The sequence below is a fragment of the Brugia malayi genome (assembly GCF_000002995.4).
Source record: "Brugia malayi strain FR3 genome assembly, contig: Bm_v4_Chr4_scaffold_001, whole genome shotgun sequence".
Classification (NCBI taxonomy): Eukaryota; Metazoa; Nematoda; class Chromadorea; order Rhabditida; family Onchocercidae; genus Brugia; species Brugia malayi.
In genome coordinates this window covers 6,759,455-6,783,434 of record NW_025062478.1, presented here as the reverse complement: position 1 = coordinate 6,783,434, position 23,980 = coordinate 6,759,455, and the positions used below count along the sequence as shown (strand labels likewise).

Below are 23,980 nucleotides of genomic sequence, written 5' to 3'. Positions count from 1 at the left end.
CAAAAACATATAAATTTGCAATGAAATTTGATGGCAAATAGCAAAAAACACTTCCACTTTTGCACAAACAACTATGATTAAAATTTCAATATTTAATATTAGTAAGAGTAAAGAGAAGGAGAGCCTTCTCTTATAATCGCTTTCACACAACTAATCGAAAATATGAATATATGAAAAGCTACTCGAGAAGATGAGAATAAAAACAGAAAGCTCAAGAAGTAATATTAAAAAAATTTTGGGTTCATTTTTTGCTAAAATCTTATTTTTTCTTTTATCAGCCATAATCAGATTAACCGATACACACAATAAATGATAGTATTCACACATTTACATAAGTCAAAAACTGAAAGATTCAGTAAAAGATCTACCGGATAATAAAGAACCACTACCAAGTGAATAATAAGCAGAATGATCTGAAACTAACTATATATGCTTGATATTATTTTAAAAACAAAGATGAAAATAAACTTTCTGACAATTTAGTTTTCTATTTATGTCGCTTGATTTGTTCTATTTAATTTAACTATGAGTATTAAGGAAAAAAATTTGATTTTTAGCGGAAAATAAACGGACAAATTTTTTATTCATATTTTCGATTAGTTGTGTGAAAGCGATTAAAAAGAAGGCTTTCCTCCTCTTTACTCTTAGTAATATTAAATATTGAAATATTAATCATAATTTGTGCAAAAGTAGAAATGGTTTTTTGCTATTTGCCATCAAATTTCATTGCAAATTTGTATATTTTTGCTTTATTCATTCTTTTACTCTTTATTATTTCTACAAAACATATTTGCTTTACTGTTAATTTATTCCTTTTTTGAAGGTTAAAATTTGAATGAATATAACTACTTCAGCTTTTGAAACAATTTATTAAAACTTGCATGTACATTAGCGTTTTACATATATATCCGAGCTGATTTGTCACTCAGTGCTTTTCTTTTTAACACTGTTTTGCCTCAAATTTTTTACTTCCTAACTGTTTAACTTCTCACTTACCTTTTGCTCTCTTAACCGAAAGGCAAAAATTCCATCGATTGAAAATTACTTTGCTTTTCGACAGTAGTTAGCAATTCATATTCGTAGATTTTTTCCTAAAAATTCGATTCATTTCAAATTCAAAACATGGTGTCCTTAAAAAAGCTTTAAATGCACTACGCTAAAGTTATAATGGAATTGTTACTGCTTTCCTCTTCAAATTTGATTTAGTATATTCAAGTAATTTTCACCTTATTAAAAAAGGATTCATTTAAATATTACATTCAAATAATTGGATTGGATCCGACAGGAGTTTTTTTCTTTTTCTTTTTTTTTTTTTTGCTGTTTTTCTTGTTTACATTGCATTTATTGAGAAACAAAAAGTGAGGGAAAGAATGTTTTGTTTTTATTCTGCTGAAACAAAAGCGAATTAAATTTCGGATTTTTGGTCTCGTTTGTCTTCTTTGCAAGCGATAAGCTTTTTTACATTTCAAACTGAAAGTTTTCAAAAATAAAAGCAATTAATACTATTTTGATAAAAACTTAGAAAATTTTTTTGTTTGCTAAATTCTTCACTTCTGGTTTCTAATTTTTAATTTAGGTATTGTCATAAAAATTGACCAGGAATTTGATTATTAACTTAATCAATAATAAATGCTGAAATGTCAAATTACTAAAGGAATTATGAAATTTATTTATTTATTCTGAATATTAAAAGAAGTAATATTTCAAATAAAGTATCTTCTACTGGATTGTATCTTTTAATTTACCAATTAGCTCAGTTAGCGATAAACTGCTGTATATTATACAGCAATGATTGTGACACTTTAAAATTTAAAATTTTAGTATTGCTTATTAAACAAGGTCTGATTTGACATAAAGATCTATCAAAGAAAAAACATAGGATAATACAATAAGGGCAGAAGTTACATTTGGAGCTATCAATTCTTAGATTTATCCAGCTGATGTTGATTTTAATAAAATGAAACCGAACTGATAAACTGATTATTTAAAAAAAAACAGCTTAAGAATCTGATGGTTGTCATCAGTGAAGAAAATTTAATGAGAATTCCAATGATCAAATCAGCAGTGATTTGCCATCACAAACAAAACAATATCGATCGAAACGATTCTGCCTTGTAATGACAATTGCACTTGTTCAGATGCAAGAGATAACAGGAAGAGTAAGTAAATATTCTAGATGATCTGAAATGTACAGATGTATGATTGGTCACTAACTGGTCACTAAGGCTATCCTTTTCTCACAAGTACTTAGCAAAAGTGACAAGGACGATAAAAGGAAGAAATTTTTGTGCAACTTTCACTTAATTACATCTTCTATTTAGCTGCAACCATCAGTTTTATAGAAAAAAATTTTTCTTGAAAAACGATAACTGACCAATTAAGAAGGAAATTTAGAGCGGAAATTTTAATAGTTTAGTGATATAGACTATTCTAAGTAACCAGATTGATAGAATGAATGATCAATTGTAATGGTATTGGATGTCACACTCAGAAACGATCAATGAGATGAATCACTCACTCACTCCTTACGGAGAATCCAACTATACCGGACGGACGTTTCATCATGCGGATGGATACTTCGTAATATGCGGTGTAGCTGAAATGGTTTCATTAGTGTGCTAGTCACTTCCCTCAGGTATTTTTCGCTTCCTGTTTTAGGCATTTAACATTACAACGTCCGTTTAGTCTTCTTGACCATAAATTATTTCTTTTTCTATAAAACAGAAAATATTCAGAAATTCATATCCAACAACAACAAATCTTAGTCTGATCACATCGTTAATATCAGTCTATGACTTAAAACATCCAAATATTGATTATTCTATTAAGGTAAAGCGAAGTTTTTCTTGGAGACATGTTATTTCGACTTTCTCATTTAAGTTCTGAGCGGAATTAAATGCCAACTTCGATAGTAATGACTAACGACATAAATAATAAATTTTAAAAAATGATATGATCCATGAGTGTTTTAGTTAAAATGAAAAAACGCAGAGTTTATGATAAATAAAGAATTAAATAATGCATTAAAAGCTCATTATTATTCAGTCGCTTAGAGTTTGATACAAAAGGCAAAAGATATTAAGTATGATTAGTTTTTGTTTTAATTAGCACTGATAAATGTTAATAGCAATTTGCCGTGAAGAGTTGATGGAAGTGGGAAGATGGGTGGGAGATAAAACTTGACGTGCCTTACTTACTGTTGTGAAAGTAGTTCACAGTAAATAACTCGGAGCAGTTGTAAGTATTAATCTTCTCTTCTTTCGTATATTAGTTATCAATGTGCTATTAAAACCATATATGTACATTACTTTGGTTGACTAAAAACGATAAATTATAACTTATTCTTTGTAATTACGACCCATTTCAATTTTTCTTTTCTATGACAATATTTTCAGAGAGTTTAGCTTTGCAAAAATATATTAGACACGGGTGATTCCGGTTATCAAATTCTAAATTTTATTGAATTTCTTAAATTTCGGCGTTTGAACATTGTATTTTGAAAAAATGACCAGCAAAGTTTCTAGATTATTTGATTATTTTGCAGAATAGTGTGATTAGTTTGAATGCAACAAGTGAGAAAATTGAAGGTAGACATATAGGCAACATGTATGGCTTAAAGATTTAATAACTGCTAATTTTGATTAGCAGATTTAGCTGAGAATTTATATAGAGAGGTTGTCAAGGTATAACTTCTGCTAGCAATTGTAATATGAGCTCCTCGCTTAGGTGTATAATTCTTTTTTACTATGTTGTAACAATTTTGTTAGTAGCGTATCAAACCGATCGTTAGCTTTCTGCTCTCAACCATCTTTCAAATCACTATTCCCACTTTAGTTGTTCAGCTGTTAGTGGATGGAATTAAACCAATGTTAAAAGGATTGTTTGCTTTTTATTAAATTTTTTCTTCTTTAAATGTCAAAATTCTTCAAACTTGCGGTGTTAAACTATTATCCTTCATGTTATTTTTATTTGGAATTTTTTTGTTGTTCTGAAAATGATTGGTAGCCATAAGTTATTGGAAAAATAAAATAAAGTTTAAGTAATATTTTTTGTCAAGATAAGTATTAGTCTGAAATCTTCTCCTACAGCAACGTCAGTGAATATCAAATGAAATGGACGGGATAAAATTTATAAAAAAATCCATAGAATGTATTAACTAATTGACAGAGTGATTTGTTTTCTCATGCGAAGAGGGCTAATCTAATCATTTCATTTCAAACCATTCAGTCTTTACATATTATTTAATATTTATTAGTTTTCAATTAAATTTCATCAGCGACTATTCATCCAACGAACATTATACTTTTCCGAAAATATTGTACATAATCATTTTTTTTTTTAATAAATTGCACCTAACAAGTTAATGGAACAATAATATCAGTAACTAATAACAAAAAAAAAAAAAAAAAATAGCTAATTAATCAATGAATTTGAATTGATTTTAAATGTACTTGAAAATATTTTAATTAGATTATCAAAAGATGTCGCTAAAAAACAGCAAGAAATGGTCATTTCTCTCCTGTTAAAGTGTAGGATATGCTGTTGTCCACATAGATATGTTCGTTAAGAAATTGAAATTCAGTTTCATCTCTTTTGTTTTCCACTCAATTCCACCGCTTTTTGTCACTGTAAGTATGCTTCTGTCACGTGAGTGCTAATTAAACATAACTAAGTATTTTCATCTCTTTAGTTGCACTTTCTCATCTTAATATTCTCTTATACCTTACAAAGTAGAGATGAAGCCAGAGAGTTGAGATAAACCATTGAAATATGAAGTGAAATTTAGCATCTAACATTAATCTCATTCATTAAAAGAAGGGAATCATATATTCAGTTATTCATTCCTGCAGTTTTCGTTTCATTTTATTTGAAAATTCATTAAATGAATTTATTCAATGATGAGATGATCATAACATCACTTTTTTTTCTTTATCATAAATAATTTTTTTGAAAGACATTTCTCCTAAAGCAATATTTATACAAAAACATACCAGTAGAAGTAATATACCGATGTACAGAAAGCATTTGGTAGGAAACGATGATATATACGTGGAAGGTAACATAAACAACATTTACCGGACGAAACTGAAATTCTTGAGGTGCCGTAGAGAGAAGTACATCTGCACTTTGTATGAAGAAATTATCTTTTCTCACCTCTATTTACATCGTTTATTGAGCATTTTCGAGCACAGTTAATAATCGATTGCTGATTTTTCTTTGGTATTATCAAAATACATTTAAGAATTTTTTATACGGAAGATAATATGGCACTATTGATCAGTTTAATAATTTTCTAATTAGATAGGAGAATCGAATTTATTCTTGTCGATATATTTTCCAGTTAGAGTTTTGCTTCTCTATTCCATCACTTGTTCATAAGCTAGGTAAATTTTAATTTTACGGTCTTTCCAAACTGTTTGCCACCTCAAAATTAAATCGGAGTTCCATTTACTCAGTGAATTCTAAAACGTTAATTTCAGCACCTTGGAAATATGAATAACTGATAGAGTAACAATGCAACTGATACTGATTGTACGGATAGTTTTGTAGATTTGAGGAAAGCCTTTTTTGAAGAACCGATTAAGTGGTATGCAAGGTTTGTAAATTAAAAGTATTTTGCATTTCTTCCTTAGAAGTTATCAAATTATCAATTTTCTGACACTATTAAAAAGGATGTATTCAAGGTAGCACATGGTTGGGTGATATCTTAAAAAGTGTAAACGAATCAATCTAATCTATTCATTTATCTTTAACTTGCACTTTGTGCCATTCCTTATCTTTATCAGTATCACGAAATATTTTTGGGATTTTCATTCAAACTTTTATGAAAGAGTTTAGTTGGTTTTATTGGGAACACTAGGAAATATGATTTTTGGGAAGATTTAAGCGAATATTGGCGTCACTTTTCCAAATATTTCTCAATTCCATCTGCAAAATTCAGACAGATGATCAGAAAGTTCCTAATCTTTTGATTTTACCTCTGTTGACTTCTTAAAATTTATTTTTTATATTTGATAACTATTTTCTACACGCACTATATTTTCTAGAACTGCAAGCTGAAACACTATTTCATTCCAGTCGTATGATTTGTGTGACTTTTGATGCGAGATTAAAGCTTAACACTATTTCAATTTTACCACTTGTTTTTGTCATATGATGATTGATCTGGATTACTTTGAACGATGAAACAATGATTACTCATATTATTTGTGTTACAACAGTTGTATTAATTGAAAATAGTGAATTTGTTGCTAAAATTCTTTGTGAACAAAGAAGGTAATTATACTCAAATTTAAAGTAAGCTTCGGAAAAGTTTCAGGTATGCTTGTAAACTCAAGTCGGAGACAAAGTGTCGATCAAACGATAGTACATTTCAGCAGAACATCGACTTTCGGGCAGTTGCTTGACTCACTTCGTAATGCTGCCAGCCAAATGGGAATATGGAATGATGAGATGCATCGCGATCTGCCGAAACGGTGGGAAAAACACGGGAACATGATTATCCTACCGCATAATTGTTTTAAACATCCGAATTGGAGGTTAATGGGTATGTTTAAATAATAGTCTCGTTCTTTGTTCTAACTTCCTCCTTTTCTTCTCTCCATATCTAAATTTTGAAATAGATCTTTGGAACTAAATTTATTAAATATCACTACAAACATAAAAAATCAACTTAAAATTATCTTATAAAGACATATTATTTAGCTTCAATTTTATGAATACTTTATTTTTATTCCTTCATTCCTGTAATTAGCATAATTTCATCTGAATTTTTTTCAATACTGAAGTGAATTCAGGACAATGTGAGGTTTAATTTTTGTTTAAACGAAAGCATAATTTCAAAATCTACATATGCATCAGGCCCAAAATTGTGGGAGATGGTAACAGAATTACTTAATACGAGGCGTCTGGGAAAAAAGCGTGTTATTGAAGGAGATGAGTTTCATGAGCCTCACATAGATCTCTTATATGGAAAGGACGGATGGGTGGAACACATCGATGGCGATATAAGGTACTGTATATTTCAATGATTGAAGTTTCAAAAACAGCAGTTGATAATCTAGTTAAGTGATACAACAGTGATAAGCGGAAGATTTAACCTTGGCTCTTGTTTGCGGTGTTGCAAGGCATCAGAAAGTCATTTTTACGAACTTTTGATTGAGAAAACTAGACAAACATATTTCACAGAAAACCAAAACTTTACAGATTCCTTTACGACGTCACAAAATGTTTCTTTAATGTCAACAATGCCTCAGAGAAGCAGCGCATCTCAGAATTTGACTGCCATCAAGAAGTTGTCACCGATATGTTTGCTGGTACAGCTAGATATTTCCGGAACCAAAAATTAAAAATTTGCTGATTATTTTCTGAAATGAGCATTCCCGGTTACAGGAATCGGATATTATACATTGCCTTATTTGATAAGTGCACATGCAAAACATGTCTACGCTATCGACTGGAATGAAGATGCCATTGAGGCATTAAAGCGCAGTTTGCAAATTAACTGTGTCCAAGATCGCTGCACAGTCATTCAGGGCGATTCCAGAAAGGTAGTGTTTGAAAAGTTATAATATATCGAACAGATATATAATAACAGTATTCAACATGCTTCATTCCCTAATAATTGTTTGGCAAACTAACAAACTCCAATTCGTTTAGAAAACAATCCTTCACAGACAATACCATAGCAAAATAATACTTAATCCATAACTTCATAGTTTTTCCCTCTTTTTATCTTCCCAGATCACCGCTAAGATCATCAGAACCTGAGCTTTTGATGCACTCAGTATTATTGAAATCTAGATATAGCGTCAAATACTATCATTGTCAGAACTGCTGTAAATCCAGATGCTTGAGGGACTTCGCCTAATTCAGAGATATCCTATAATGCTTTGAATCGGAAAGCAGTTTTTAACACGACAAGAATTCCTGCAAATATTAACATCGCTTCTTTATAATAAAGGTTACCATTACCTGTTACCGTAGGTAACACCGCAAGGTGTAGCAGATCGCGTAAACATTGGATTATTACCATCGTCACGACCATACTGGCTCGCTGCTTGTAAATGTTTGAAATCAACAGGTGGAATACTTCATATACATGAAGCAATTAGGACATCAGAACAGCAGAGCGGCAGCTTGGAGCCCAGTAATAAACCGGCCGCATACTCCAAACTTATAAAGTATTGAAAATTATTGAAATTCTCGTGTATGAAAATTTTGCACATTCTCTTATATTGGAACCTAAATTTTCATTCATTCAAAAAGATTTAGAAACTGCTTAAACCGAAATCATTATGGTCATACATTGCACCATAAGGAAAATCCAATATGGAAACCAATAATGTTATTGATTATTCATCACTTAAAGACATATTACTCACCACATAAGGCTCGTAGAATATCTGTTGAAATTAGTCTTTCTACAGTTCGAATTAACAATTCAAAAAACTTTCTTATTCAAATACTTCTTACAGAAATGAAAATGCGACATCCATGAGCGAAGAAATTGCATTACATGAACTTACCGACACTACAAATATCTGTGGCGAAAACAGAACTGCAATGGAAAAGAACGATAAAAATAAAATCTTTTTTAGCAAATCAATAGATAATAGTGCTATTCAATGTGAAGGTTTGGTTCTGATTAAAATTTGCCAAGTAATTTTCCTAGTAAAATTTCCTTGAATCAAATGGAGCTAAAGCATCTTTTTTCAAACTTGATATAAAAAAGTCCTGAGTTTTCCAGTTGAAAATTTTCTAGAAACAAATACCGCAAAACATGACGGCACAGTGAAAAAAAGGAAATTTAGTCGTTCAGCAACTATTATCAAAGAAATGGAAAGTCGTATCTTGCCAAATGGACAAATTGATGATCGCTTCAAAGAGGAGAAGTGGTCAACGATCAGTCACATTTTGCAAAACTTTGCCATGACCTGCGCTACGAAGTAATTTTCAGTTCTAAAAAACCTTACTTACAAATCCATTTGAATCTTTGGTATGGAACTCTTGAAATCATTCTAACAAGAACACGGAGGGTATAATCATAAACATAAAATACGAATATCACCTTTTTTGAAGTTATCAAGCACTTATACTTTTTCTCATCAGGTATTAGTCGGTGATAGATGTATAATTTGAAGCTTGTTCCCATTTGAAATCGACTGAAATTATATCGTTCGAGCCTAAGCAAACTAGAAATTACCTAAACTACCCGTGAAAAAACTATTTTGTTGATGGGAAATGTTTAATTGTGTCACAACTTTCTAATTTCAGTTGCACTCAGTACCTGAATAACATCCATGATGAGAAGGATAAAGTTTGGACATGTACAATACTAGAAGTGAACACAGTGAAAAGTTACCATATGCAAACAGATCATATTGTTGTGGATTTGTTGTGCAGACCGGAAGATGAGAAAGTGAAACACAATGAACTTCAGACTCAAGGTGAATACGGATAATTCCTATGTCTGTTGTCGTAGTATCATTAAAACATGTATCTTATTGAGCATGAATCAATAAACAGGTGTTATCAAATTTGCTGCTTCTGAAAGAAATACCGACCTTCCAAAACCTGGATCGGAAAAGAAAAGGGAAATAAGTTACTTACATTGTTAAAGAAAATAAATTGTCCATATTGTGCAATATTTTGAAACTTAAAAAAATATTTCGACTTCAAGCTAAAGTAACCAATCGAGGACTCGCCTCTCTTACCTGTTCAAAATTTAAGAATATCGTGAGTTTTCGTCCTGAAACCTCACAAAAAAAAAAAAAAAAAAATAGCTGTAGATAAACCCATTCATTGTTCAAAAAGCAATATCTACAACAGGAAAATAGTTGTTCAGGATTTCTCAAACATTTTGAGTTTTAAAAAAAAGATGCACCTTCATGAAAGCAGCAAATTTGATATTAAAATAAGACAGCGAATTCCAAAAATTGAAACAGAAACCAAAAAAAAAACCATAAATGCGATAACATGCAATGTGGAAAGACAAGCAGTAAAAAAATTACAAGACTATTGGAAACTGAGGAAGCATATGTAAGTAATGAATGAAGCTGTACACCGAAAAAAAAGAAGAAGAATCAAAACAGAGATAAATGTAAGAACACTCAAAAAACATTTATAAAATTTATGGGAAATAGAAAATGATCAAACTTATCGCCCACGAGAGATACTACGATTTACTGTAACGCGTCTTGTACGGTGCGACCGGTCTTTTGCATCTCCTACAAAACGAAAACAAAGACAGAACGAAATACATATATCTAGCAATTCCTTTACACTACAATAAAGTTACTGAACATTAGAGAGAAAAGCATAGTAAATTATAAATCGTGAAAGGCTGCAATTTTCTGAATACTGAGAGACTGAATATTGAAAGCCTGAATCCCTTATACTCCTCTGCAGCCGTTTCATGAAGTAAAAATGAAATTTGTAATAATGCACAGGAAAGTGTAGAGGTAAGAAATACCTTCCGCCCTTCTATTCTTGTTAAATCGGTTTCGTCCTTTCTTAGTAACACTAACACCATCAGAACGCACACAGTTTCCTTTTAAGCGATTTGATGCTAAAACATACTGATTTTCAAATTATGCAAAACGATAACACTTATATTTATGTTCTGTCAGTTAAATTTGCAGAAAGAATTACTTTCTGGGGACATACTACTTTCACTTTCCTCCATCTCTCTCTTAACATTTGTTTCTTCGTCAACTAACCGGATAATATCCTCTTCCGCTTGTTCCTCTACTGCTGCAAATAAACACAAAAAAAGTAATAAATGAAAAGAGATATTACGATAAACCTGTTTGTTTAATGAAAACAATTGGAAGCTGTATAGTTTCGATTTTAATAAAAAAAAAAGTTTTTGTTTAGGACATGAAAAGGTGTGCTTCTTCAAAGAGTTATTTAAAAAATAATAACCACCAGGTGCTAACCGACTGTTATTGAAGCATATCGACTGGTAGAAAATGGTTCACCAGTAGCCGAACTATCTGTGGTTGCAAGTGATAATAATCCGACACGCGCTCTGTAAAAGTCTTTAACTTTTCTTTCAAAGTATCATGAAGATCCACTTGAGGTGCTTATCAATTTAAATCTCATGAAATACTAACTTGTCTAGTGCTCCATTTCCTAATCTTGAAGCCTGACGTTGCACCGAACGTCCCATATTGTCCAGCATATTATCAATGTCATGTTCATACGCTGTTAGTAGTGGAGCGATTAACTGAAATAGCTTATGAAAACGAAAGTAGGTAAAAACACTGTGTGATATAATTAACAGATTACAAGTGAATATTATTACTCCCTCTCTTTCAGTCTCTTTGCTTTTTCTCAATCGGTCTTTCATTCTGAGAACTACCGTCACTGGAAACAAGAATGCTTCAGACAAAACGTTTCTGAACTGTATGTAAATACAAGATCTTTAACAGCTCAACGGACTATTTTACTTTTTGATGAACAATTGATGCACCATCCGTCCATGGAGATGCTGCCCAAAGAAGGAAGCTCATCTTCATCACCAAATAACCAGGAATAATGTATGGCAATAAGAGTACATCACCAATAGTATCAGCTGCTAGAAAGCCTGCGTAAACTGTCCAGTACTTCAACCATCGCTTCTGAAACAATTCCAACTGTTTTTCCTAATTGGAATGCAATGTAAGAAATACTAAGAAAATGTAAAAAATAAAGGAACTGTAACCATTTGCAAAAAATCGCCTTCACGAATAACTTTGAAAGTTTTAAAGGCCGGATAAAGTGCTCCAATCAAAACAGACGCAGCATGTGAAAATAACTGAAGAACCATCTGAAAGAAAAATCGTCCAATATCAGAGATGGATGTTACATTATGAAGGATGAGCTCCTTTTAACGCAATGAGCTGATCATCCCTAAACATTATATATGTCGAAAGAGTTCCACGCCTATTTAATAAGACGAAATAGAGAATCCGGAATGATTCAAATGAAGAGATAACCATCTGTACATTCGAATGGTCCAGCGATAACCTCAATGGATTGCTTTGACCTGACCAGTCAGAACTTTATATTCCACTTTTAGCATAATCGACAGCAGTCTGCAAAATTTTACTTTTCCTTGGCATTAACATCAACGTTAAAACGGAAAATTAAACATCTCTTCAATGGCTACTACCTATCAATGCATCACTGTTCAAGCCAATCAACAACTATCCAGTCTATCTGCATTTGCATCAGTTGACTACTTCTAGGCTTTCTTTTTATAGGCCATACTAGGCTTATATGTACCTACCCATCCTAGGCTCTCTATACTAAATCATAGACGCCTCTCCCCGCCTAAATTGCACTCGCATGGATTACATTTCGCAGCAACAAAACTTTATATTCTTACGTAGATTGCACGGTTTATAGTCGTGTTGCGAAAAGCCAGTGGGTAACACTGGTCTCAATAAGATGGGTGAGATGGGGAAGATTGGTGGGTAAGTGTGGGAAGATGGCTTATGTCTTCTATATCTAACTAATTAATCTTCCAAAAACTGCAACAGAAACTGTAACCTTCTATGGGAATTAAATTTCTTAATTGCTCTTAACAAATATGTTGGCATTGCAGGAAAGACAATCATGACTTGCAACGGACCGCAGCAATACTTTACAGGTGAAAATGTCGACATGGGAGTAAGATACACTTTTATATTTTTATTTTTATCCCATCTCAGTCTTTCTTATTTATAGAACATTTCTATTTCATTCCAACACTAAAACAGATAGGAATAATCCGCTTCCAATGGCTATCGTTAGTTTGAGAATATTATGTCACAGTTTTGTTATTATTAGTATAAGGAAAAAGAAGCTTAGATTGAATATCTTAGATTGACGTATTTTAATATCGTTCAAATTATTGCACCTAAATATCTTTACTTGCAGACAACTCTCATTGCAATGGAATTCGATAGTGGAGTTGTGGTTGGGACAGACTCGAGAACAAGTTCTGGGTATATTATCATGTCTTAGCGTTTATCGTTTTATCCTGAGCTGCAGTTCATTTAGGCTGATGTAATTCTCTTCTTTTTAAAATTTCTATGGTGTAATTTTTGAAATGATGAGTGTACTGTTTTTAGGAGTTACATATCATCGCGCGCCACAGATAAAATTACACCTGTTACGGATCGTATGGTAGTTTGTCGTTCGGGCTCTGCTGCGGATACACAAGCCATTTCTGATATTGTAAAGTATTATATTGAAGTTTATTCGTAAGTTTTAATCGTTCTGCTTTTAATAGAGCCTTTGTTTTGGGAAATTTCTCTCTCAGGTTTGGACTTGAGGCAACTTACTTTTTTGACAGAATGATGGAAGAAGAAGAAGTTACTGTTGGACGCTCTGCTCAGATATTTCGAAATTTTCTGTACAAATATCGTGACTCTTTATCAGCATCGGTTCTGGTTGCTGGCTACGATGATATTGAAGGTGGACAGGTCAGTTGCCAATTATTAAGACTAAAATTTTGTCATATCTCCTGTTACTTTTAATATTTTTTAAAATCAAATTAGCTATGTTATAGCTTTCTATTATTTTTAAAAAATATTTTAGTTGTATGCAATTCCAATGGGTGGTTACGTAACTCGACAGCGGTGCGCAGCGAGTGGTAGGGGTAGTACATTCGTACAAGGTTTTCTAGATAGTCAGTGGAAGGTAAGTATGTGATACTTTTCTATGAAAGAAACAATTATGTGAGCTGTGTTTTTGCATCTTTTTATTTATCCTTATGATTCGAAAATAATCGAAAAGACACAAATGCATAGTAGAACATTTGTAGCCAGGAATGACTGCTGAAAAATGCAAAGAATTAGTACTCAATGCAGTAGCTTTGGCAACAATCCGTGATGGTTCTTCTGGTGGTGTTATTAGACTAGCTGTTATCGACAAAACAGGCACAAAAAGAACGGTTAGTTATTTGATTCTCGAAGTTTTATTAAAAATGTATCAAGAAAATGTTATCTTTCAATTCCTCCATTCAATGTATTTTCATTTAATTAACGTATTATAATTTGAGTTTGAAGTGTAAGAGTTAAATTTCCCAGATGCTTTTCATCGGAGAGAATGTATTGATTCTAACTGTGTGAAGCATCCGTTTTTTTTGAATGGAACATTGATTTTCTGCAATTAGGATGAAGTTTTGAATGTCTATCCTCCATCCTGTGATTGCTTACTGATATAAATTCAACATTATACATTTTTTTTTTTAATTTCAGCTTATTCGACCGGATGGGAATCAGTTTCCGAAATTTGCTGTTATACCAGCACATTTAACATACCCGAAACACATTATTCAGTGATTATTTTTTGGTATTACATATGTTTTGATAGAAATGTGTTACACAGTCTTTGGTTCCAACTATTCCGCAGTATATAAATTACAGAGCGCATGAATTTTCATATTAAAAGAACTTTTTTCACGCACATTCTTTTATAAAAAAATTTTTTGAAGAAAAAGCATTTATATCAAACTTTGATTTAGTTACTTTGTGTCCTTTTTGGTCCATTTCTTGTAACACTGTTGATTTCAATTACAATCTTATGAAAATGTTTTCTATTAAAAGATTTATATTAAATGGGGAAGGAAACATGTGTATGTCTCCAAATATTTCTCAACAATTTGAAAAAGTTTCTTTTTTTCGAATTGTTGCTTTGATTTGCATATTGTTAGCATCTGAGAATTCTCTTACCTTCGGAATCAGTTCTACCTGAAGGCGGTTGTTCAAATGGGAATAATGTACTCAGTTATGGTTGTCTTAATGATCATTTTTGGTGGAGAAAGTCTTGTAAGTCCCATCACTTATGTATATTTTGGGTTAATGAAGGTTCGAGCTTATCTTTCATTATCATATCAAATTTTGGAGCCGAAAAATCCTGAGGCGTGATTATTCGACTGGGTTCATCTGCACAATGCTCCTGTATAGAGTCCATCATATATGTGTAAGGATTACTATCTCTTGTATCTTGAAAAAAATAGTGCGGTCGGATTTTACATGCATGAGAACTGCAGTTGGATGAAGAGAATGTAGTACCAGATTTGGCACCTCATATTGATAATCCGATGGAGTTTGAATTCATTGAAGATGTCCATAAGAAGCAGTATTTGAAATCATTGTTTGTGGAGTCCTTTTATGAACCGAACTGTGATAATAAGCCGAATGTTTCCGTATGCTCGTCAATGATTTCTTAAAAAACTAGGAGTCGTTTTGCGTAATTTGTTTTTGAATAAAAATTATTTGTAACATTTCAAGGCAAAATAACTTTAGCTGATTGTTGTGCTGATAATTTAGTATATATCATATTACTCATTAATAGGTGCTGTATAAGTCATTCATTTTGTTGAGTAATTGTAGCTCCACTGATAGCATGCGCTATGAGCTCTTCATGGTTTTTTGTAGATCAAGCCGATTTACTTTTGGCCTGGTCAGCGTATTGACCTTCGATGTGTAATGTGTCGTCGAGCGTTTACTTTTAATGGGTTAATAAAGCACTGGTGGTTTATGCCAGCGAAGGACGTTGAGGATGCACTGGGAGATATGAAAGTTTAATTTTTTTGTTTGAGACTTAGCTTAAGATGATGATAATTTAACTAAGTAATTTTCATTTGTCGAAACAACTAACTAAATCATTGTTGTTAGATTGATATGAAACCCGCCTTGCTTGACACTTAATTCATGCTTAATTAATTATTTTTTCATTTATCTTTCATCTACTCCATTTTTTTCTTTTTTGTTCTATATTTTTTTATGCGAGTTTTTATTCTGATCATCGACGACGAATGTCTCAAATTGTGAAATGTCTTACATAGGAAGTTAATTTTAGCAAAATAGAAATTAATTAGATATTATTAATTATTAATATTATTTATACATCACTTCTGATCAGTTTGTGTTTGAATATTTCAAATTACGAGTGATAATTGTTGTAATAAAATTATATTTAGAACCTAAAAAATTCACCTAAGTGGAATCAGCATTTGCTGACGTTAAGTGCCGATTATGGGGAGAACAGATGGCGTGATTTTGGCGCAATGCCTAGCGACTTCGGAACTGGGACAAATCCACGATCACAGACCATACTCATACAGAGAAGAGGGATGCTAATCTTGTTACAGGTATGTTTGCTATTCAATGATTCTTCAGCTGTTTATACTGCAGTCTTATGTTAAGTCTTGTAGTTGAAATGATAAGATATACAGTATATGAAATTAAAATGATAAGATATACAGTATACGCCGTATGAACTCTAAATTTTCATGCCATAGCTAGAGTAGAATTTTGTTTTAGTTTTTTTTTTTTTACCTGGCAGGTTCTTTTGTTGTCGTCACACATAAATAGTTGTACTGGGTTCGAAAACATGATACTCCTTTCTATGATACTCCCAATTTTCATTCCCATTGCTCAGTAAATTTATTGAGATTTTTAACGAGTGCAACCTTATATCTAAATTTGCTGCTATGGCTTTTTTTAATAGCGCAATATTTGATTGTTTAAATAAAATATTTTGAACTGATTTTATTTTTTTCTTCGAACAACTCACTAGTAAAGATGGTAGCGTATCAGTTTAAGAAAGGCTTTTCAAAATAGCACATTTCATGTCTTTTATTAGTATTATTGTACTATTACACCTAACTATATACATGTGTAAATATGTATAAACTAACATTTCTAGCAAGATAATTTTTCAATATTTGCTTCTGTCACAAATTATAAATTTGTTAAAAACTTAGAAATTTCTAGCCAACTTCCGAGAATGAAGGCCTGTATCGTTGCTTGGATGTAGCCTCCAGAAATGTCTTACACTTCATTTACTATTTGATTGCCATGCAACCTCTTTTCATTTATCTTAAGTAAGTAATTCCATGCTTGAAAAAGGCTGAAGATCTTGAAAGCTGAAACATACTGAATCTATGTTTGTCGAAAGCATCTGAACTACTAGTATGGAGGCTATTCTTGCGAGCCTTTTTCGCATCATCTTTGCTCGGCAATTGCTTTATTTAATTGCAACATATTATCTTATCCTGGGTTGTTTTTTTATCCTACTCTCATAATTTAGAAAGTTTTTCATGTTAGTTTTATATGAAAGTAAATTGAGAAGTAAATTTTCTCAAAGTGTGGTAGATGTCGTAACGATCATCTTTTATCTTATCAAAATATTTCCATTATTAGCGTTCCAACTTAATAATTTGATTTTAATTTTCAAGGCCTGGTGATGAACAAATTTCTCAGATTGGTAAGTTCATTATGTTATATTTCGATTACATTTTTATTTGTGAGATAAGTTATAAGTATGGTGTGTGTCAAAAAATTTGAGTATTGGTCAGTAAGAGCAAAACAGTTATTGGAAGTTTAAATAGATTGATATGTGACGCACCATTTGATAACAGATGATGAACCAAAAACAGTTAAAGAAAATATTTCTTTTATATTATTATGTCAAGCCATTTTTGAAATTCTGTAAAGCAATTTTCTATTCTTCATGGCATTATTTAATGCATTTAGCAGGCTAGAAAGATCAAAATATAAAAATGCAAAAAAAGAGAATAATATTAGTCGATTTATCGTGATTGGCAAGAAATAACATATTCTTGTATTTGTACGACTTTAATTTAATTTAATATAATTTGTTTGATTGAAAAATATTACGGAGCAAATTTTTTGCGCAGAAACTGAATGTCCGGAATCACAAGGTTTTCCTGATTCAAACTGGAAATTTCGTCATATTCCTCCTACATATATACGTGATGCATTTGGGATGTGCACTATGAATTGGACATCGTGTCTCGACTGGGTGCTTTCTTTTTGATAGTTGCTTGTTTGATTGTTCGTATTTGTTATTTGAACGGATGATTAAATTGTTTTAAAAATAATAAAGAGAATTGCCATTTCGATTGTCAACCCAAATTGACAATTAAATTGATGAGATAATTGAATTTATTGATTCTTTTACTCGGCTGCATAGCAGTGAAGTAGACAAATTGTCTTTAATGAAATGGTTATATATTTAAAATTTTCAGGTAGTGAGTGATAAAAATATGAACGAGGAGATCAGCTGGAATTTGCACGGACATTCGATAGATGCCAAACTGGCAGAAAAGTATGTAAATTTGAAAATTCAATTGCAGTGGAGTGAATGGTCATCGTGCGAGCAAGGTACCACAGTAAGAACTAGAGAAGGTGATTTTTCAGTTTTTCAGTTCTTCGAACTATGAAGAAAATATCTTTTAACTTTTCAGAACTTCCAAAATTTCAGGCCACTGTTACTTAAGAAAGATAGATCCAAGTAAAGATATCGGTCAGTTAGTAGAAGGTGTATTTGCTGCTTATGATCTATTCAACTGGGTGACAAAGTTGAAGAATCATATGTCAAAAATCCCCGAATTCACCATTACTGGCATACGTCTTTATAGGTTCTTGCAATTCATTTGCAATTCATTTGTTCTTCTTAATAAATAAAATTAATTCAAATTCCAGAAACAAAAAATGAAAAATCTAGAAGTAAAATTTGACTTTTTTAAAGTTCATTGTGTTAATAAATTCCTGTTTCAGTGCGTTAGTATCAAAACTGATTCATGAAGGCGCCTTCGGTGATGACAAAACATATGACGATTGTTACAGTGTTAGTACTAACATTGCAGTCTTTTCCTCCAACTTAATAAATTAAGATTTGTATATATTGTTTATTCAGTTACTAATCTAAAACAAAGCATAAACTAGGCTGAATTTCTTTCTAGATGGCAGATATGTTCTTTAAGAAACCAAAAGCAACGAAACGCTGGATCTCTGCTATTTTCTCAGCATTTGGAATTGATAATGTTGAATCAATGTTAAAGATCAGTAATCGATTATGCCTGTATTACTATAGTAAACCGACGATACGAGTAGATAAAACACCAGCTAGCGTATTCGTTGGTACCCATCTTGTGGATACCCAAAGGTGTCCAATTCTTTAAGTGTTGGAAATTTAGGTCCTCAGAATTTATGATTTGTTTTTTTTTTTTTTTTTTTTCTAATTGAAATTACTACTGTTTTATTTTTGAAATAGGAATTGAGCTTTTTGAAACGTTCTCAATTTTTCGTTTTGGAATATCTCACATGCAAATTCTGTTTTATGCTTAGTTCTACTCCTTCATTTGGCATTTTTGTTTTCATAGCACTACTTCAGGTTGCTTAACTTTCTGTTTTCCACATTAAATCATTTCCACAGACTGTTTCTCTAATTCGTTGCTTCAGTCACCTTAACAAACGCGACTTCTTTTGACAAAGTGTATTTGAACGGAGTAAAATTATTTAAATCTAATTCATCAGCTGCATGATTATTTGCGCCTAAACTGTTACCACATTCTAACAAGCAGCTCTGCAGAACAACTGCATTTGATATATATCGAGGAAAGTTTAAAGGTAAAGAGAAAGTCCTTTTGATGTGTTATGAATGTATCTGATCTGCGAGAAAATTACAAGTAACTGATTCTAATGTGATCAAGTTCATGATTCTCGTTCACATAAACATCTTGCAATCTGTCTTTTACCACAAACACTGTGGACCATCACATGCAATTTCAGGTTAGATATCAAATCGTTGCACTACTAAAGGATGACAAATCATCTCAGCATATTAAACGTTTGAAAGGCATTATTAAAAGTAAACATACTAAGAAATCGAGAATGAAATGAAATGCACTACCAGGAATTAGTCCTTAAACTTTGAAATATGAAACTGCTGATATTGAATGGAAGCGGTATGATCCATTTGTTTTATTTTTCATATTGCTCATTATTGCTGGCTGTTTTTTTTTTTTTTTTTGTGATTTTTTAGGTTAAATTATTCTTGGAAACTTGAGAATTCTTCAATAAAGTATCTTTTGCAGGAGCACGAAAACCTTTTAATTTGAAATCTTGAATTGATGAAATAAAAGAATCTTGTAACTAAATTTTGAATTGATCAGATTTACAAATGACTTAAATCGTTGACCTTTACCCAACTAGTTGGTAAAGCTGAGACCTCAATCGGTAGCTGATTTTAAAACTTTTGGAAAGTGTAGCAAATATTGATACTTTTTGCTTAAAAGTTTCCTGATTTTTCTTAGTTTTGATCTGTTTGATTTATGAAGAAGGAAAAGAAGCAGTAAGAAGACAGTGACAGTGCAACTACCATTTATTTCTTGTTTCGTTTAAAGTTGAAGGTGAGTTGAAGATTGATTTAAAATTTAGCTTGACTTCGATAGTGATTTTATTTTGATGACCTCGTAAAAATGTCACACAGATCCATACTTCGTATTGCATAACTAACATTGTTTATTTAAATTCTTGCGCTGGGGTTTCTTTTTTTTTTATTTTTTGCGCTAGTACCACTGTTTTATAAGTGAAATCTGTGTGGCGAATCTGTCAAAAAAATGAGAAAATTCGTCGTAAACGATATCTTGTCTTAAATGTTTCTCTTCTTTACAACGAACAATCAGAAAGCTGAAAGAGCAAATCGGTAAAAACACTTTGATATGTTATTGTGGTGACAGTAGTGCTGGTAGTAATAATGGTAGTGGTGTGGTAATGAAGATGGAACGAGTAGTATAGAAGTTGCCTGAATTTTGGGGTAATGAATGACGTGCAGCCCGAAGTGACCCCGTCATCCTCTATTCCTCTTTTGTGTGTAATTCATCTCACAAACAAAACAGACAGCTTCTTTCCTTCTTTTTTTTTTTAATTTAATTGATTTACTGATTTACTGACTCTTCTACTAAAATTTCATTTTCAGAAATAAAATGTCATTTAATACAAGACACATTTATATGCTCGCTCTCCCCTCGCGACAATTATTTGTCGACCCTACTCCCTACTCACCAATTTTAACTTTTCCATATTCTTCTGTTTTGCAATCGCTCGTGGACAATAGCTGTCAGTTCAAATAATCATTCACCATTTCCTTACCGGAATATTTCAGATTATACAAGGCAAGCACTGATTCATCTTAGACTATGTAGTTGCTATTGAAGCTCCTTTCAATCTAACTAGCACTATATTATTTGGAATGGTGATAAGATCAGAAACATGAAGTTTTAGTAATCTATATATAAGAATATGAATGGAAAGAGAAGAATTGTGATTTTGTTTGAGATTGAGGAAGGATAATTATGAAATTGAAAAACAAGATTTTTAGAAAAAGACCGAATCATCAAGAAAGGCTTTGATAATGAGTAACTCTCTCTCCCTTTAGCTATTGCTATTTCATCTTCTTGAGCAAAATAAAAATGTTTGAAAATTTTATTCGTAGGATAACCTTCCATAAAAATGCTTCAAATAGAATATGTGGTTAAAATTTCAGTGCCAGCTTCGTTGGACTTTTATTTTTATAATTAAAAATTTGATGAAAACTAGTATTTGAGAACAGCACATATCAATAACTAGCAATAAGCGATTGCAGTTCAGCTCAGGGCTCATTTCTCTTCTGCAATGTATTTTGCATCAAATTTCCTCTTTCTCTTTTCAGACCTGTTTTCATTAAGTCAAAACACGGATGTATTTTTACTTGTCATTTTAAAAATAGCTCTAATCCAGAATTTATCTGAACACAATCTTAGTGATTTTATAATTGTTTATAATTTAGTGAAGGCGGTATCACAAAATGATCTGAAATTGTAAATGCATCGAGAGAAAATGATAGCATATTTATTGAATTTACTCGGGTTAATTCTACCCATTTCATTGTAAATCACATTTGATCAACTAGTGGTCGTATTCCAAAGTACTCGTTCAAGTGCAAGTGTTCCTGATCCGTTTCATTAAATGATAGTAGTCACTGATTTATTTGCTTTACGGTTTTTACACTTAAGTCTTTGTCTGCATATGACTCATTCACTTCTATCAATTTCAACAAGATTGTTCCGGACAGTTTCATAGGTTTTACTTTGGCTATCATTAATGAACAATAAATATACTTCGATGTAACTGGTTGTTCATTTAAACAAATGAACTACTTCTACATTAGGATTTATTGATCTCACATTAAATCATCCAAACTGTTTTTGCTTAATTAGAATTTGATGAAGCTTATGAGCTTAGTTTTGATTTGCCCAAGTTTGTGTGAATGAATTTGTTGGTATCCCATGTGGGAAAAATACCTAAATATTTCTTAAACATCAAGCGCTCAATTAGTGATTGTCTTGAAGAGTTGAAATGGAGATAAAAATATATAAGTAGTCTTTTAATGCAATCAGGATTTTAAAATTCGCTCACTTTTCATAAGCAGTTTGCTTTAATTCAAATTCTCTAAACTGGAATATTTTCCTAGTAATTTCTTTTTTTTCCGGTAATATTTGATATTTCAAAGTTTAGAAAGACTAATTCCTGACAGTGCATTTCATTTCATTCTCGATTTCTTAGTATGTTTACTTTTAATAATATCTTTCAAACGTTTAATATGCTGAGATGATTTGTCATCCTTTAGTAGTGCAACGATTTGATATCTAACCTGAAATTGCATGTGATGGTCCACAGTGTTTGTGGTAAAAGACAGATTGCAAGATGTTTATGTGAACGAGAATCATGAACTTGATCACATTAGAATCAGTTACTTGTAGTTTTCTCGCAGATCAGATAGATTCATACCAATAGTGATTATCCTCATCGTTACATTAACACTAAAATTTAGGATTTTTTCTAATTTACGGAAGAGGAAGAAAAATGTCATTTCTCAGCAATAATTTATGCAGCGCTTAAAGACATAATAAAATAAAAAAATTAATTGAGTTAATAGAGTCAATTGTTGACAAGTATGGGATCCGAAATGAAATGCCCTTTTCAAAGTGTGCAATGTGCAATGAACTTTATCCTTCTTTCTGGAACAGTGCGGCAAGCTTTCTGCACTTTTCTTATCGTAATGCATAAAATGAATGAGCAATGCTAATTTCATTAATTTTACTAGTGGAAAATAAAATTGATATTTTTACGATGCTAATGAAAATCTTTTTTTCAAAACTTTTTTAAAAATTTTTTCATAGTTCGAAGACTAGTAAAAATTGGACGAAGAAATTGGGTTTACCTACCGTAACCGAAAGCCTTCATAGTTCATGTCTGAAAGTTTCCTTAGTTTTTTCTCTCTCTCATTTTTGTTCCACACCGCTAACACTTGTCACCTGTTAAATAATGACACTTTAATTCCCTTTTGTCTGCCATACTTGTCTTTATAACTGGTGGACTGAATTAATTGTCACTGTTTGTGTACCTTTACCTATTGAGCTTCCTGCCTTTTACTTATTTTTTATTTACAACATTGACTGTTTCACTTTTGCCTTTTGTAGTTATGACTTGATTATTGTAATTCTTACCTAAATTAAGGACAAAAAATGTTTTGAACGCAAGCTAGTAAAAGTTCAGGATACCATTACGACCGTTTTATAGATCTGACAGAAATAGCAATGTTACTTTAAAGCAGTCTGTTAAGTCTATTTCAATTCTGAGTAAGCGACAAGAAAACGATAATATCATTGCTGTTATCAGTCTTTCTCATTATAATGATTTATACATTATGATTTCCTTTATCAACACCTTAATATTGCTAAGCAAGCTTTTAAAAATATCGCTATTGGTGATAATGATCGTATTAATGGCAATGATTAAAAACAATGAAATAATCGTTTTAAGAACGATTAGAAACGAAATGAAATGATTAAAATCGAACTGATAGAGTTGCGGAAGAGCAACTTGCCTGTACGCGGTGTAATAAAAGTGGATGTGGGTTGAATTTATCAAAAGGAGTGATGAGATTGGAAAAGAAAAGACGGGACAGGGTTTTATCGTTCCTTGGTTATTCATTTTCTTAAATAACCTGTTCCGATTTTTCAACACAGAAGAGCAATATCATTTCTCGTTCGTTTGCTGTGAACTTCACCAGTGATGTTGTCCTAATAGTTTAGTTAAAATGAAATTTTTTGAACTGCACAAGGAATGAGGGATTCACTTAAAAATGAAAA

The 23,980-nt window shown here is 31.8% G+C and overlaps 7 protein-coding genes across 9 annotated transcripts; 3 read left to right on the top strand and 4 right to left on the bottom strand.

Annotated features, from left to right (window-relative positions):
• Nucleotides 1–2,075: 2,075 nt before the first annotated feature.
• Bm14207 (Uncharacterized protein) lies at nucleotides 2,076–2,565 on the bottom strand (the record flags this gene model as incomplete). Its single annotated transcript, XM_043081926.1, has 2 exons — nucleotides 2,076–2,181; nucleotides 2,519–2,565. 2 exons carry the CDS (start codon nucleotides 2,563–2,565, stop codon nucleotides 2,076–2,078), a joined length of 153 nt encoding a protein of 50 aa, XP_042937860.1.
• A 1,957-nt stretch (nucleotides 2,566–4,522) lies between these two features.
• Bm1335 (Uncharacterized protein) lies at nucleotides 4,523–5,025 on the bottom strand (the record flags this gene model as incomplete). The annotated part of the gene is made up of 2 exons (XM_043081925.1): nucleotides 4,523–4,626; nucleotides 4,992–5,025. The coding sequence occupies 2 exons, from the start codon at nucleotides 5,023–5,025 to the stop codon at nucleotides 4,523–4,525; spliced, it is 138 nt and encodes a 45-aa protein (XP_042937859.1).
• Nucleotides 5,026–6,321: 1,296 nt separating this feature from the next.
• On the top strand, nucleotides 6,322–9,463 carry Bm3972 (Uncharacterized protein; the record flags this gene model as incomplete). Of its 2 annotated transcripts, XM_001901758.1 has the most annotated exons (8): nucleotides 6,322–6,547; nucleotides 6,862–7,012; nucleotides 7,207–7,316; nucleotides 7,393–7,550; nucleotides 7,987–8,183; nucleotides 8,478–8,635; nucleotides 8,765–8,948; nucleotides 9,277–9,463. In XM_001901758.1, 8 exons carry the CDS (start codon nucleotides 6,322–6,324, stop codon nucleotides 9,461–9,463), a joined length of 1,371 nt encoding a protein of 456 aa, XP_001901793.1. The 2 variants fall into 2 exon arrangements, with proteins under 2 accessions (XP_001901793.1, XP_042937858.1); XM_043081924.1 differs by lacking the exon at nucleotides 6,322–6,547 and having other exon boundaries at nucleotides 6,879–7,012.
• Nucleotides 9,464–10,158: 695 nt separating this feature from the next.
• Bm9949 (Uncharacterized protein) lies at nucleotides 10,159–11,984 on the bottom strand (the record flags this gene model as incomplete). Its single annotated transcript, XM_001901760.2, has 8 exons — nucleotides 10,159–10,229; nucleotides 10,475–10,570; nucleotides 10,654–10,755; nucleotides 10,941–11,032; nucleotides 11,118–11,230; nucleotides 11,454–11,624; nucleotides 11,708–11,812; nucleotides 11,982–11,984. The coding sequence occupies 8 exons, from the start codon at nucleotides 11,982–11,984 to the stop codon at nucleotides 10,159–10,161; spliced, it is 753 nt and encodes a 250-aa protein (XP_001901795.2).
• Nucleotides 11,985–12,603: 619 nt separating this feature from the next.
• On the top strand, nucleotides 12,604–14,315 carry Bma-pbs-1 (Uncharacterized protein; the record flags this gene model as incomplete). 2 transcript variants are annotated; one of them, XM_043081923.1, is made up of 7 exons in its annotated part: nucleotides 12,604–12,657; nucleotides 12,907–12,974; nucleotides 13,101–13,232; nucleotides 13,325–13,454; nucleotides 13,570–13,671; nucleotides 13,796–13,924; nucleotides 14,232–14,315. In XM_043081923.1, 7 exons carry the CDS (start codon nucleotides 12,604–12,606, stop codon nucleotides 14,313–14,315), a joined length of 699 nt encoding a protein of 232 aa, XP_042937857.1. The 2 variants fall into 2 exon arrangements, with proteins under 2 accessions (XP_042937857.1, XP_001901796.1); XM_001901761.2 differs by lacking the exon at nucleotides 12,604–12,657 and having other exon boundaries at nucleotides 12,922–12,974.
• Nucleotides 14,316–15,076: 761 nt separating this feature from the next.
• Bm5913 (Uncharacterized protein) lies at nucleotides 15,077–18,967 on the top strand (the record flags this gene model as incomplete). Its single annotated transcript, XM_043081922.1, has 10 exons — nucleotides 15,077–15,181; nucleotides 15,414–15,557; nucleotides 15,959–16,129; nucleotides 16,755–16,864; nucleotides 17,219–17,247; nucleotides 17,681–17,805; nucleotides 18,032–18,191; nucleotides 18,268–18,424; nucleotides 18,564–18,633; nucleotides 18,749–18,967. 10 exons carry the CDS (start codon nucleotides 15,077–15,079, stop codon nucleotides 18,965–18,967), a joined length of 1,290 nt encoding a protein of 429 aa, XP_042937856.1.
• Nucleotides 18,968–22,451: 3,484 nt separating this feature from the next.
• Nucleotides 22,452–23,079, bottom strand: Bm1337 (Uncharacterized protein; the record flags this gene model as incomplete). The annotated part of the gene is made up of 3 exons (XM_043081921.1): nucleotides 22,452–22,479; nucleotides 22,583–22,648; nucleotides 23,054–23,079. 3 exons carry the CDS (start codon nucleotides 23,077–23,079, stop codon nucleotides 22,452–22,454), a joined length of 120 nt encoding a protein of 39 aa, XP_042937855.1.
• Nucleotides 23,080–23,980: the final 901 nt, after the last annotated feature.